Source organism: Siniperca chuatsi, linkage group LG17, assembly GCF_020085105.1.
Source record: "Siniperca chuatsi isolate FFG_IHB_CAS linkage group LG17, ASM2008510v1, whole genome shotgun sequence".
Classification (NCBI taxonomy): domain Eukaryota; kingdom Metazoa; phylum Chordata; class Actinopteri; order Centrarchiformes; family Sinipercidae; genus Siniperca; species Siniperca chuatsi.
In genome coordinates this window covers 2,986,375-2,998,729 of record NC_058058.1, presented here as the reverse complement: position 1 = coordinate 2,998,729, position 12,355 = coordinate 2,986,375, and the positions used below count along the sequence as shown (strand labels likewise).

At 40.2% G+C, this 12,355-nt stretch overlaps 1 protein-coding gene across 8 annotated transcripts in view; it reads left to right on the top strand.

The window, feature by feature from the left end:
- Nucleotides 1–12,355, top strand: part of LOC122864185 (collagen alpha-1(XIV) chain) — a 216,780-nt gene that overhangs the window by 74,723 nt on the left and 129,702 nt on the right. For all 8 annotated transcript variants that reach the window (XR_006375160.1, XR_006375159.1, XM_044171364.1 and 5 more), the window contains one exon: nt 8,206–8,335. Coding sequence is in view for 6 of the 8 variants with exons in the window: in XM_044171364.1 (XP_044027299.1) it covers nt 8,206–8,335 (130 nt within the window). In the remaining 2 variants the exon portion in view is untranslated. The remainder of the gene's footprint in view (nt 1–8,205; nt 8,336–12,355) is intronic.

The following is a 12,355-nucleotide window of genomic DNA, read 5'->3' as shown; positions in this document are numbered from 1 at the left end:
ATCTCCAAAAATCTCCCATATTTTAGAGTCTGAGTTCAGGTGTTTATTTTTATGTGTGAGTTTGTGGCATCACCACAGTGGTAGCCTCGAGCAACTCTGCCCACAGGTGCCACATCAGCCTTTTCATCCTAACCAGCCGCCAGCTGCCTGCATCGGCAGCTTGTTAAATGAGATCTCTTATCAAAGTGTGAACAGCTGTGGGCTCTGTTTGGCAATCCGGTCAGGTTTTGAATCTCCAAGTGCTGCACTCAATAGCAACCATTTAGACGTCTATCTGCTGGGGGAAAAAACTGGCAGCTTTCCTCTCCTGCTTTGTTCAAAACAAGTTTCACTCCGTAGTTTGTGGCTGCCAAGGGATGGACACCAGCCGTTAAAATAAATCGGAAAAATAACGGATTTACATGCGATTGATTTCTGGATGGCAGTTATTCCACTTCATCTTCACTGAAGGAATTTGGTCTTAAACTGCTAATAACTTGTACATAATTGTGGATGGCAGGTTGCCTCAGTAGTTAGTATCATATCAAATTTAATTAAATCACAGATTTTATGCAGCAATTTAATGCAAAGTGCTTTTCAAACATGATTAAAAACACTTCGGCATAATAAAAACAGACAGAAAAAAGGTGTTTAACATGTTTAAAACAAATCTACATCAAGACGCCACAGACACAGTCTGCTCAAGTGTTGCTTCTCTGGGCTTCCTTGTGACCTTTGACCCCTCTAGACAAATGAAAACCATATACATGTCATCCCTCATGAGTGTTAAAGTCCCTGACAGGATTAGTCAATGAAAATGTGTTACCAGAGGTACATCTGTACTCCCTCCTTTTGGCCCTTTTTAGCTTTTGAATATCTTGGATGCACTAATGGGATGCAACATTTATCCTAATGTGTTCTTCTAAGATTGAAATGTTGAGGAACAAATTTAAGTTAATTCGTTTTTCATCAACACGGTGGCTCAAGTTCTTCAAAGTCCAAAACTTTCTCTTTGGGGTATTTTTGTTTCAGTCTTATTGCTTTTTTCCTCTGAATGAGAAATTTGGAGAGTGAGAATTGTTACTGTTATTGCCAAATTCACACAATAGTTTGAATTTTTTAATTTGTTATTTCTTCACAGCTTTTATCCCTGAAACTTCCTGATTTGTGTCAACCAGCTGTTCCACATTGTTTTGTTAGTCGCTCAGATCGCATTTACCTGAAAAACTCAGCGTTTCTATTTAAATTTCCATCACTGCCAAACAGTTGTGCTGGCTGAATTGAAAACAAGTCTCCTGATGGTGCACCTGCCGCTTGTCAATGTTACACACTAAAATGTTGGACACATTGTGTGCAAGGTAATTGGTGTAAATTTAGTGGTACAGAGTTTATATTCAAAGTGTTGTAGCTCAGCTTTATATAATACAGACTTTGTCCAGCAGAAGAGAAAGAAATGGTGCATGAGGATCTTTCATCTGGTGCCATATACTCTGAATTTTCTTAAATCTTAATAATCAATATTTTTATATAAACAGTGAATCTAATGACTATATGCAATGATAAAGGAGCTTCTTCTGGTAACAAACCCACAGAGAATGTTTACCATCTGTGCAGCTTTTTAGCCTCTTTTAGCTCCTAGGTTTAGTTTTGCAGCACATTTCCTCTCTGGTTCAGGCTTGGCGTATCCAGCAGCAGCAGGCAGCTGTATTCATCAAACAAGCCCTGATAAACCCACTGTTCACTACCTGCCCAGCAGCAGACAGCAGACAGACACAGTTAGAGACCAGCTATTGAAGAAAGTGGAGCATCTGGCAGCTAAAGAGCCAGATATTTTTCTCAGGAGTTGGTGGAGACCAAACCAGAGCTAAAAAGAGAGTGAATATTGGACTTACATTCATCAGGTGGACCACTCCAGTCCAGTTTCTTTGTGTCTCCTTGATGTGGAAATAAGCTAGTTCTTTTGTTAAATGTTATCCAGGACAACTTTATAAGGTGGTAAGAAATCAGGGCTGCGTCTGGCACCTTGTTTTGGATTTCTTCTGCCCCCTAATGATCAAAAAAAGATTACTGTAGCTTTAGAGCACACTTCTTATTGCACTAGCCTCTGTCACTGAGTTCAGAATTCCTCAGAGCTCAGCTCTCTACAAGCTCATAAATATAGAAGTTAATGGTTATGCCCATTCCGATGGCTCTGTCACTATCTACACTATAGCCGTGGGGAGACTCGACTCTGCAACCATCTGTCCACAGACAGCTGTGATGCTGAACTCAGTGAAGCTCCGTTATTTCCCTGTGCTGTTTCATTCAGTGTCCAATAAACCAAAGCTGCCGGGCATCAAGTGCAATTCCACTCTGTGTAAACAGAGTTTTGGCTATTATTGCTCAGCAACAAAATGTTGTTCCAGGAGGTAAAAACGTAGTCATGGGAGGATTAAAAAGTTTTAGGTGTCAGGGGTTTCCTTCTGTCACAGATTCTCTGTAGCTTACACAACTCTGGCAAAAAATCCAACTCCTGTCCCATTGATTAATTTTGTCTGTTGGTGAGGCTCTTAGGGTTAGTTAGTTATTCTACAGACAACAAATTCGACACATAAAACCAATAGCTTTATTTGTACCAAAGGACTTGTAATACCAAACAAATAGAAAAGCTTTTCATGAATTTGAGTCAGTATTGCGGTACTTATTCATGTGAAAATGTCACTTTCACTTTCTTGAATTTGCAATTAACACATTCAAGGGACTTTCTTGTTATTGTATCTTTCATTGTGGGTTTGACCTTTTGTACCTAAGCCTTTGGTTATTTATAATGTCCGAGTGTTAAAGCTTATTCAATGTGTGCATTCGTCTTGAGAAGTTTCATCCAATCGTCTGAAAATAGAAAATGAGGTGCAAAGGAAAAGTGATGTTAACTATGTCAGTCCACTGAAAAAAACTACCAAGGACCCTAATTACAGTCTACTGAATCCAGTACAAACTCAAGAGCAGAAAATCATAGGAGCCACTCTGATCTGTTTTACATTTTGATGATTTTGTTGTATTTGAACATGGAAGTTCATTCTTGACCTTTGGGAGAAGTAAGTGACCAGTGACCAGTGTAGCGGCATGTGGCTTAAAAGTCTTTAAAAAGACACAAAATGTTCCGTCGGAATCTGCGTAGATCCACTACATCAGTTTGGGTCCATTATGGTGTCCATTCAGTCTCTTGTCAGGGTCCTTGCTGTTTCACCGATCTAATAATCCTCATAGCTGTCACATGTCTTCATCTCAGGTCCTGTCTTCTTTAGGGTGTGCCAGCAGAGTTCTTGTTAAATGCTTTGTGGTAAGTGTTGACTCCTTGTGACTTGACTCTGGTTAGATGTTCAGACAGTCCAGCCACTTAAGGGAGTCCCACTGGGAAGCCCCTGGTGGTCCCCGTTGAGTTAGCAGGGTCTGTTCTGGTCTTACGCTGGGGTGTGATTCTCATCATCCACTCCTTGTAACCGTTGGCCCAGGGTGCGCCCTAGATCTGGACCCCCTGGACGTTGTTTTACTTTAAATGGCAGCTGAAATGGTCTTATATGAGGTATGTTTCACCCCCTGTGTTTTCTTTCAATTTGTTTCAGTTAGTTGGAAGGGTTAAGGTTTTCCTTTTGTGGAGTGGCTTTTGTTGGGTCGCAGTTCTGTGCAGTTTAGCAGGGGTATTGTCATATTGCTTACTAGTACAGTCACCTTAAATTGACTCCCATCACCTGTGTACTTGACTGTGTTCCTCATGCAGTTTGCCTTCAAGCACTGCCGCTCCAGCAAAGTCGCAGGGGGATCAAACTTAATATTCTGGGCCTGCACAGAGACTCTGTCAAAACTATATTGGGTTTCTGAGTCCTATAAATACTTTATGAAATCATGTTTGCATTTCCAAAGTGGAGTAAAAGGAGTGTAGCTTAAGGTGGTTTCTTCCAACTGTGTAGCTCAGTGACAGTTTAGAGACTTGCTGCCTTTTTCATCAGCCTGGGCTGAAATTGATTTGTCAAGGCCCGCAGTGTTTGTCTGTCTGAGAAAGTATATTTTTTGGGGGGAAGTAGAGGGTTTGTGGATGGAGCCAGGCTAGACTGTTCATGCTCAGAATGCAAACTGGGCTGACAGACAAAGAGACAGACAGAGAGAGACAGGCAGACAGACACAAAGACTGTGGTAGAGAGAAACAGAGGAATGAAAAGACTGAGTTTGTCTCCATGCACACACACAACTCAGCCTTTAACATGTTAAAAGATTTCTCCTACCCATAACATAACAACCATAGTACTGTTAATCTGTTATTGTAGCAGCAAAAGAAAAACTGTGTTCAGTCATGTGTATGAAACCACTGGACATCCCAGGTTTATAGACAGGCATAAAAACCATCAAATTCTGAATGCCAGTTGGGTGATATTGCAATATATTGTTTGCTGAGGCATCTCTTACTTTGACCTCCAGTTGCTTAGACCATTTTATATTTTATTTTAAAACAGTTTTTCAGTTGAATTTCCAGAAAAATGTCACACACACACACTATATATATATATATATATATATATATATATATATATATATATATATATATATATATATATATATATAATATGGTAATGGCGAACCAGCCTGACATCGTGGTGGTTGACAAACAGCAGAGGAAAGCCGTTGTGGTTGACGTGGCGATACCAAGCGATGGCAACATCAGGAAGAAGGAACATGAGAAACTAGAGAAGTACCTGGGGCTCAGAGAAGAGCTGGAGAAAGCCTGGAAGGTGAAGGCAACAGTGGTGCCCGTGGTCATCGGAGCACTAGGGGCAGTGACCCCCAAACTGGAGGAGTGGCTACAGCAGATCCCTGGAAGAACACCAGACATCTCGGTCCAGAAGAGTGCAGTTTTACTTCCTGCCTGTGTTTTCCCTCCAGTTTTGATTGTTGGCCCTCCCTTGATTGTTTGCACCTGTGTCTCGTTGTCTCACCTCCCCTAGGGTATTTAGTCTGGGTCTTTTGTTTGTTCTCTGTTGGATCATTGTTGTACACATGGTGTTGGTCCTTGCCGAGCCTTGACTTTATAGAGTTTATATTGGATTCTTTGTTCTCCCGTGGACCTTGGTTGGATTTTTGGATTTTGGATTTTGCCTGCTCCCTTGTGTACTGTTTTTCTACCTTGGACTCACGCCACTGCTTTCACCTCTGCTAGCCGGTAACTTGTCTGCCTTTTGTCTACCTGTACTTGCCTGCATACCACCCCACAATAAACACGGAAGTTCCGGCTACTTCACCTTGAGACTGCTTCCTCGTCATCTGCTTTTGGGTCCACTTACCTCCATACAACACCCCCGCTACGACAGAAATTCAGTTTTTCAATGTTATAAACCAGAAAAAAGCAGCAAATCCTCACAGTTGGGAAGCTGGATCTAGTAAATGAATGAATGATTATTTAAAAAGTTGCTGATTCATCGACTTACATATTAAACATCTAAAAGTTTCAGTTCTACACAATATATACACTATATGCCATTAAAAAAAAGAGTTCCATTGTGATACTGATTTATAGAGAGAAATGGCAAGAAATAATGATATAAATCAATAAGTAATTATAATTCATAAACAGCAGATGTAGAGAGAAGCAGTGAGTGAAAACAAAGGGGAGAAAGCAACAGAAGAAGTTGGAAGCAAAAATGAAGAGAGAAAAGAAGCCTGCAGGGTAAAGAAGCAGATTAGCTTTTCTCCAGTCTGAGAACGGTGGTTCACATGGACAGATGAGTCATTAAGGGATCAGTTTTAACAAAAGGCCAAATTCACAGACAGGTGACTAGGAAACCTGGACACAATTAACCTCTGCAGCAGCTGAAACCTCAAACCTCACTGCAGCAACTCTCAGTGCCTCCCCTCCATTAAAAGGCTAATACTATTTTAGAATCACTCTCTTAATTAGCTTTTTTAGTTCATTGAAGAATCAGTCCAAAAGGAGGTACAAGTGTGTGATAAACAAGACATTGAAGAGGAATTCCACCAAAATCAAATCTCTTCCAGATCCTTTTCAGTATTGCAGGAACATGGCCGGTTATGTTTTTGTGATTGTAAGATTACATTTTCGTTGGCCTTTGCAAGTCCCGTCTCAAAAACTGACAAAACTTTCCAAAAAAACAATTTTCTTTTCAGAACAAACTTCAGCCTTAAGTGGAAATCCCTATTAAGTCCCCATAGCACAGAGACTGCACTCCTCAAAGTGCTCAATGTTCTTGTAGCAGCTAACTCTGGCCTCTCATCTATTTTAATCCTTTTAGAGCTCACTGCTGCTTTTGATACTGTAGATCATTACATTTTAATTGACCATCATAAAACATGGGTTTGCATCTCTGAAATAGGACTTTTAGTGTTGCTTTTGTTTATTGCAGATCTTCCATGGAATCTTTGTTTTGTGGAGTACCTCAGGGGTCTGTCCTTGGCCCCATGCTTTTCTACATTTACATGTTACTACTAGGGTGCATAATCCACAGACAGAATATCATTTTCCATTTTTATGCAGATCACCCACAGCTTTGTTTCTCTTTTTACCCCACCAGTAACAACCAATTACTTTCAGGGCATGCCAAAATGAAGTTCTGTTCTCGCTGTCGAAAAATTTCCTTCAATTGAATACAGACAAATCTCAAGTCATCACATAGGTTCTGACACCACACATAATCACATCTCACCACAACTTGGTTCATTCTCCACCAGTATCACCACTAGCTGCAGAAATCTTGATGTCACTTTTAATAAAAAATCATAATGTCAATCAGCATGTTAAAATAATTGTTCAGTCTTGTTTTACTCAGTTAGATAGAATCTCTAAGATCCGGCTCTTTCTGTCTCCCAAGAACTTGTGCATTCATCACATCCTGTCTACACTACTGTAACTCACTCTACTCATGCTTAAGCAAACACAACTTTTCCAGACTTCAGTTAATTCAAAATGCTGCTGTCAGACTCCTCACTAATTATAAAAAATCCCAATTTTAGCTTCATTACACTGGCTACCTGTGCGTATTAGAATTAGAGGTGGGTGTGGCTTAGTGGTAGAGCAGGTCATCCACCAATTGGAAGGTCAGCGGTTCAATCCCAGCTTCCCCCAGCCCACATGTCGAAGTGTCCTTGGGCAAGACACTGAACCCCAAATTGCTCCCAAGGGCTGTACCTTCAGTGTGTGTGAATGCTTAGTTAATTTCTTTGAACTGATGAGAAGTTGGCACCTGCCATCAGTGTGTGAATGTGATATGAAGCGCTTTGAGTAGTCGGAAAACTAGAAAGTTGCTATATAAGTACAGTCCATTTACCCCTAACAAGCCTTTATTTTATTGTCATTTTATTACTATTATTTTGCTGTTGTGAAGCACTTTATAATTATGTTTTGAAAGGTGCTATACAAACAAAATGCATTATTATTATTATTATTATTAAAGGTATCAGCATGGGTTTCTTCTGCAGTGTGTGGAGTCTGTCATGCTGTTTCAACATCTGCCATCAGAAAGTCATCTGACACTGTTCGATCTCACAGTATATGTGATTTTAAAAAAGAAGCAATGATCTAAACAATTATTAAATCACAAAATATCCATGTTGATCCTCCCTGACTCTCTTACCTGTAAAGTGCTTTATGCGTCTGTTTTTTTCTTTTAATAAACAAAACAAGAACTGGGTAGTCAGCCTGACATGGCTGAACAGAGATTTAGCTGCAGAAACACAAATTTCATCAACATAATCGAAAAAGTTATCACACAAATTATCACAGTGCAATGTCAGCTGAACTTTGGGAGGTGAAATACCACGTCAGTCACAGACCAAAGGAGAAATGTTTTAAAAAATTTATGTGAAATAGATTTTGCACACTTTTATAACTTTTATACACAATTTCTCTCATTCCTACCATTCATACACACCGATGGCAGTGAGCTACCATGGCCTGACCAACAGGAGCAATTTGGTGTTCAGTGTCCTGCCCACGACATGTGGAAAATGTCCAGGAGGAACTGGGGGTCGTAACATCAACCCTGTGAATAGTGGATGGCCCGCTCAACCTCCTGAGTCACAGCCACCCATAATGACTTTATAGACGATGTTAAACAGACCACTCTTTCTCACTTTGCCTTTACAACCTGATCAAAATCATGGCATTTGTGCCAAGTTTTGCAGACAGTAGTTTTTCTGTCACCTGAATGTTAATTTTAAACTTCAGTTTGTTTCTGCTTACAGAGGACTGTGCCCACAGGTCAGAACAGCCTGGTTCTGCAGCCTCTGCTGTCAGATACGGAGTACAAAGTTGCCATCACTGCTGTTTACCCTGACGGAGACGGACCGACAGCGTCTCGAATGGGACGAACACGTAAGTCATATTCATCTTCAGTTTGTTATTTAGAGTGGTGTTTGTGTCCACCTGATGAATCTAAGTCCAATATTCTCTCTCTTTTAGCTCTGTTTTTGGTCTCTACCAACTCCTGAGGGAAATATCTGGCTCTTTAGCTGCTCAATGCTCCACTATGTTCACCACCTAGTCTTTAACTGTGTGATGTTTAGTGCTGAGCAGGTAGTGTACAGTGGGTTTTTAGAGTTTTTTTCCACTGAAAACAACTGCATGCGACCACAAACCAAAACAGTAGTTTGTAAGTTGCGGTCCGGACAGCTAAACAATGAGCTGAAACTCGCTATGAAGGAGTTGGAGTTGGTAGAGACCAAAAACATATACAATATTGGACTAACATTCACCAGGTGACCAGAAACATGACTTCATGTGCTCCATAACTGCTTTATGTATACATAAGCAAATGTTTGCTAACAAGCTCACCTTATCATCTTCAAAGGTGTCAATGTTGTGTTCATAACTTGCTGCCCCTATGTAGCTAACAAAACTAGTTATTGGTTTAAAAGGGAAAACAAAATGGAGTGGCACCCTTAATTTTAAAAAGTTTAGGAATCAGACAAACAGCATTACATATAACAATGAGCTGGTACACAATTACACGCATCAGGTGTGTTTGTGCTGGTGTATGAAACCCTAACCCCTGCCAGGCTTCTAAGAGGAAGACTTAAAAGGTGAAATGAAGATGAAAGAATTATTTCCACCCACGGTAGCTGTCTTAAACTAAACTCTCATTACCCTGAAACAAACATTGCAATGTAAGCGGAACAGAAACTTGTTAGCTATTCATCTTCTTTAGGAAGTCTGGTTTGCTGAACAAAATGTTGCAGGACTGTGGCCTGAGGGGGAGTGGAGATGGATTGAGGGGATGTTCTTTTTGTCGCCCAAAAAAATTAAAAAGATAATTTCTATCAAAGTATAAACCCCTGGAGAAACAAGGGGGAAACCCTGATAGTTTGAGACCTCATTATGAGGTTATTTGGCTTAAGTGGAAAAAACAACAAAGATTAAATTCTCTATTTAAATGCATTTTTAGATAAAAGTGAGATGCAGAATGTTTTAGTGATTCAGTTGTATTGTGACTGATATTCATTCATCTGGGCAATTAAAAATAGTCTGTTGGGAATATTGGAGTTGTGCCTTCAGTTTAAAACAATAACTTGACAGTAATATCTATTGTAATATTTCTTAATAATTCTTAATAAATAAGAAAATACTATAATTGCAACTACCTCCCCCCCTAAAACTTATTGATATGTTTTAGCAGGCCTCCGTCCTCCATTAACTTGTAAATGTATTTAAATCGAGGCTTTCTCAGACAAGAGGTGTTTTCTGCTTAAACCCATCCTGCGTCTCTGTGCAGCTCATCACACTCAAGACAACTTCAGGGGAGTTAAAAGAGATAGCAACCTGTCTTGGTAGCTCAATGTTCAACATCAGTTTTCTTTACTGTGGAGCTGAAGACAGCTATATGTCAGAAGCATTATTTTCCCTTTTGTTAAATGTGACTGAATGCTGCTGTGAATGCGCCAGCGGAGGCTAATGATTTTCTCTGCTGCCAAGTGCATTACAGCGCAAACACTCGACTTTCAGCTAGCAGGAAACGCCAAATTCGAGTCATTCATCTTTCCACTCCGTCCCATCATGTCTCCCTGTGTAGCGCATTACACACATTAGCAGACGCTAACGACGTTCTCCGGTTTTTAAACGATTGTGCCTCTGACACCCGGTGATGATGAATGGTTCCTGTTAGCAAGTGAGGTATGAGAGGATCGCCCAGGGAGGAGCGACAGAGAATGCAGAGAGGGGGGATGATTGGGTTTTTTAGAGTGAAGATAGATGATGTGACAAAGGGAGCCGGTGTAATCTGAGGATTTGAACCTATGAGGGATGAGATGAACGCTGAGGGAGGCATGACAGGGAATGCAGAGAGGATGATTGGGTTTTTAGCCTCAAACTGAAGATAGATAATGTGACAAAAGAGGCAGAATAATCTGTGGGTTTGATGCACTGAGGGATGGGGTATATCATTGAGAGAGGTGTGGGGGGAATACAGAGTTTTCAGTGGTGAAAGAAAGAAAAAACATCTATAATGTGACAGAAAAGTCAGTGTAAAGTGGGCATTTTAAATTATGTGGGATGAGTTAATCAGTAAGAGAGGTATGACCGAGAATCAGAAGATGGTTGATTTTCATTTTACCCTCTAAGGTGGGACAGATATTGTGACCAGTCATCTGGAGATTTGAAGCAATGAGCTGATGTCTCACTGGTGTAAAAGAGACAACAGAGGATGTCTTGACTTTTGAATTGGAAGATTTAGATTTGAGAAGTTGAAGGTTTTTTTTGTGTTATAATACAGAAGTCAAGTGTGATAGCAGTGTAAATGCAATCTGGGGACTTCAACTTCAAGTCAGAGTTAAGTGACAATTTTCAATCACCAAAAGCTGAGGAGAAAAAAAATTACTCAAAGACAAATGTTGAACGTGTTTAGGTATTCGGGACGAGGAAAGAAGTTTATTTCTTTGACAGAAGTGCGAAAGGATGAAAGGGGGGTCTGAATATATGAGAAACGTTATGATCGCTGAGGAAGATGTACAGTAGGCGGGAAAGGGCAGGATAATATCAGGGATTTAATGATGAAATGATTTTAAAAATATTAGTGAAAACTATCTGTGGACTTGAACTGATAAGGTCACATAAATTCTGTGATTTCTGGTCGATATATGGGCTGAGGTGGAAAACACCGCAGAAGGAAATGGCAGGAAAAGATGGTGGGAAGAAACAGAGAAAACATGGCCAAGAATACAGGTGGAGTGACAGGGTTTTTAGAAATGTAGGAAAAATATTGTGACACAACAGCTAGCATAATCTGGGAATTTGAACCTGTAAAGGAAGTGATGACCACTGAATGATGATATAGGAGGTTACGGAAACGTTTTTTAGCAGGGAAATAAATGTCAAAGTGACAATAGATGATGATACCGGTCACACAAATTCTGGGATTCTGAGAATCACACGATCAGTTCTTCTTTCGGGCTCAAGATATGCCTCCAAATGCAGAAGCACTGAATTTTGAATTAAATATCCAGTTTCTATGGTTAGGCCTGATGGGTGAAGACAAAGTGTGAGAAATGGCGGAAAGAGCTCAGAGGATGATAGTAATTTTCTGGACCAGCGAGGGCACAGTGAAGATAGATAATGCAGCAGAAGTATAACATGGGGATTTGAACATACGAGCGTGCAGCAGATGCTGAGAGGAGGTGGTAGGGCTGAAAGTAGAGAGGATGATTGGCTTTTTAATGGTGAACGACCACAGAAGGTGAAGAGGCAAAATGAGGCAGAAGAGCCGGTATAATCTGTAGGTTTCAGCTCGTAAAATGGTGAGAAGGATGAATACTTAGAGAGGAATGATGGAACATGGAGAGAATGATGGGAAGTTTTTAACATTTTAAATGTGCAACAAAACAGCCAGCAGATTCACTCTGGGATTTAGACCTCAAAAAGTCTCACGTTTCCCATTAACCAAAGGGATCTTCAGACGATTTGATTCTATCATGGTTCAGAAGGAACAGAACTGACTGCAGAGAGGTTTCAAATGCACGTGGACTGCTCAGATAGGTTGAAAATCACACATTCCTCAAAGAAAGCGACTTTTTAAATTAATACCATCCTGCCATTAGTTCCATTTTTTTTAAAGTTCTGTCCCAGTTGTCATCGTAGTGATAACGGCTCTGGATTTAGTATCTTTCTGACAGACTAATTCAGCTGCACACTCTTTAACAGCAAAGGGACTTTTCACTGCGCTGACTGTTGAAATTTTATTAAGTGTTATCAAACTTTCATCCTTCTTATCTTCTACTTTCCAACTTGGTTTCTGTCCTTCCAGTTTGTCCCTGAACTTTTCTTCTTCTGCTCTGTGATGACAGTTTCCTTTTAATGAAGCACGTTTTAATCATTCTGACATGCCAAGAATTACATTTTTGGAAA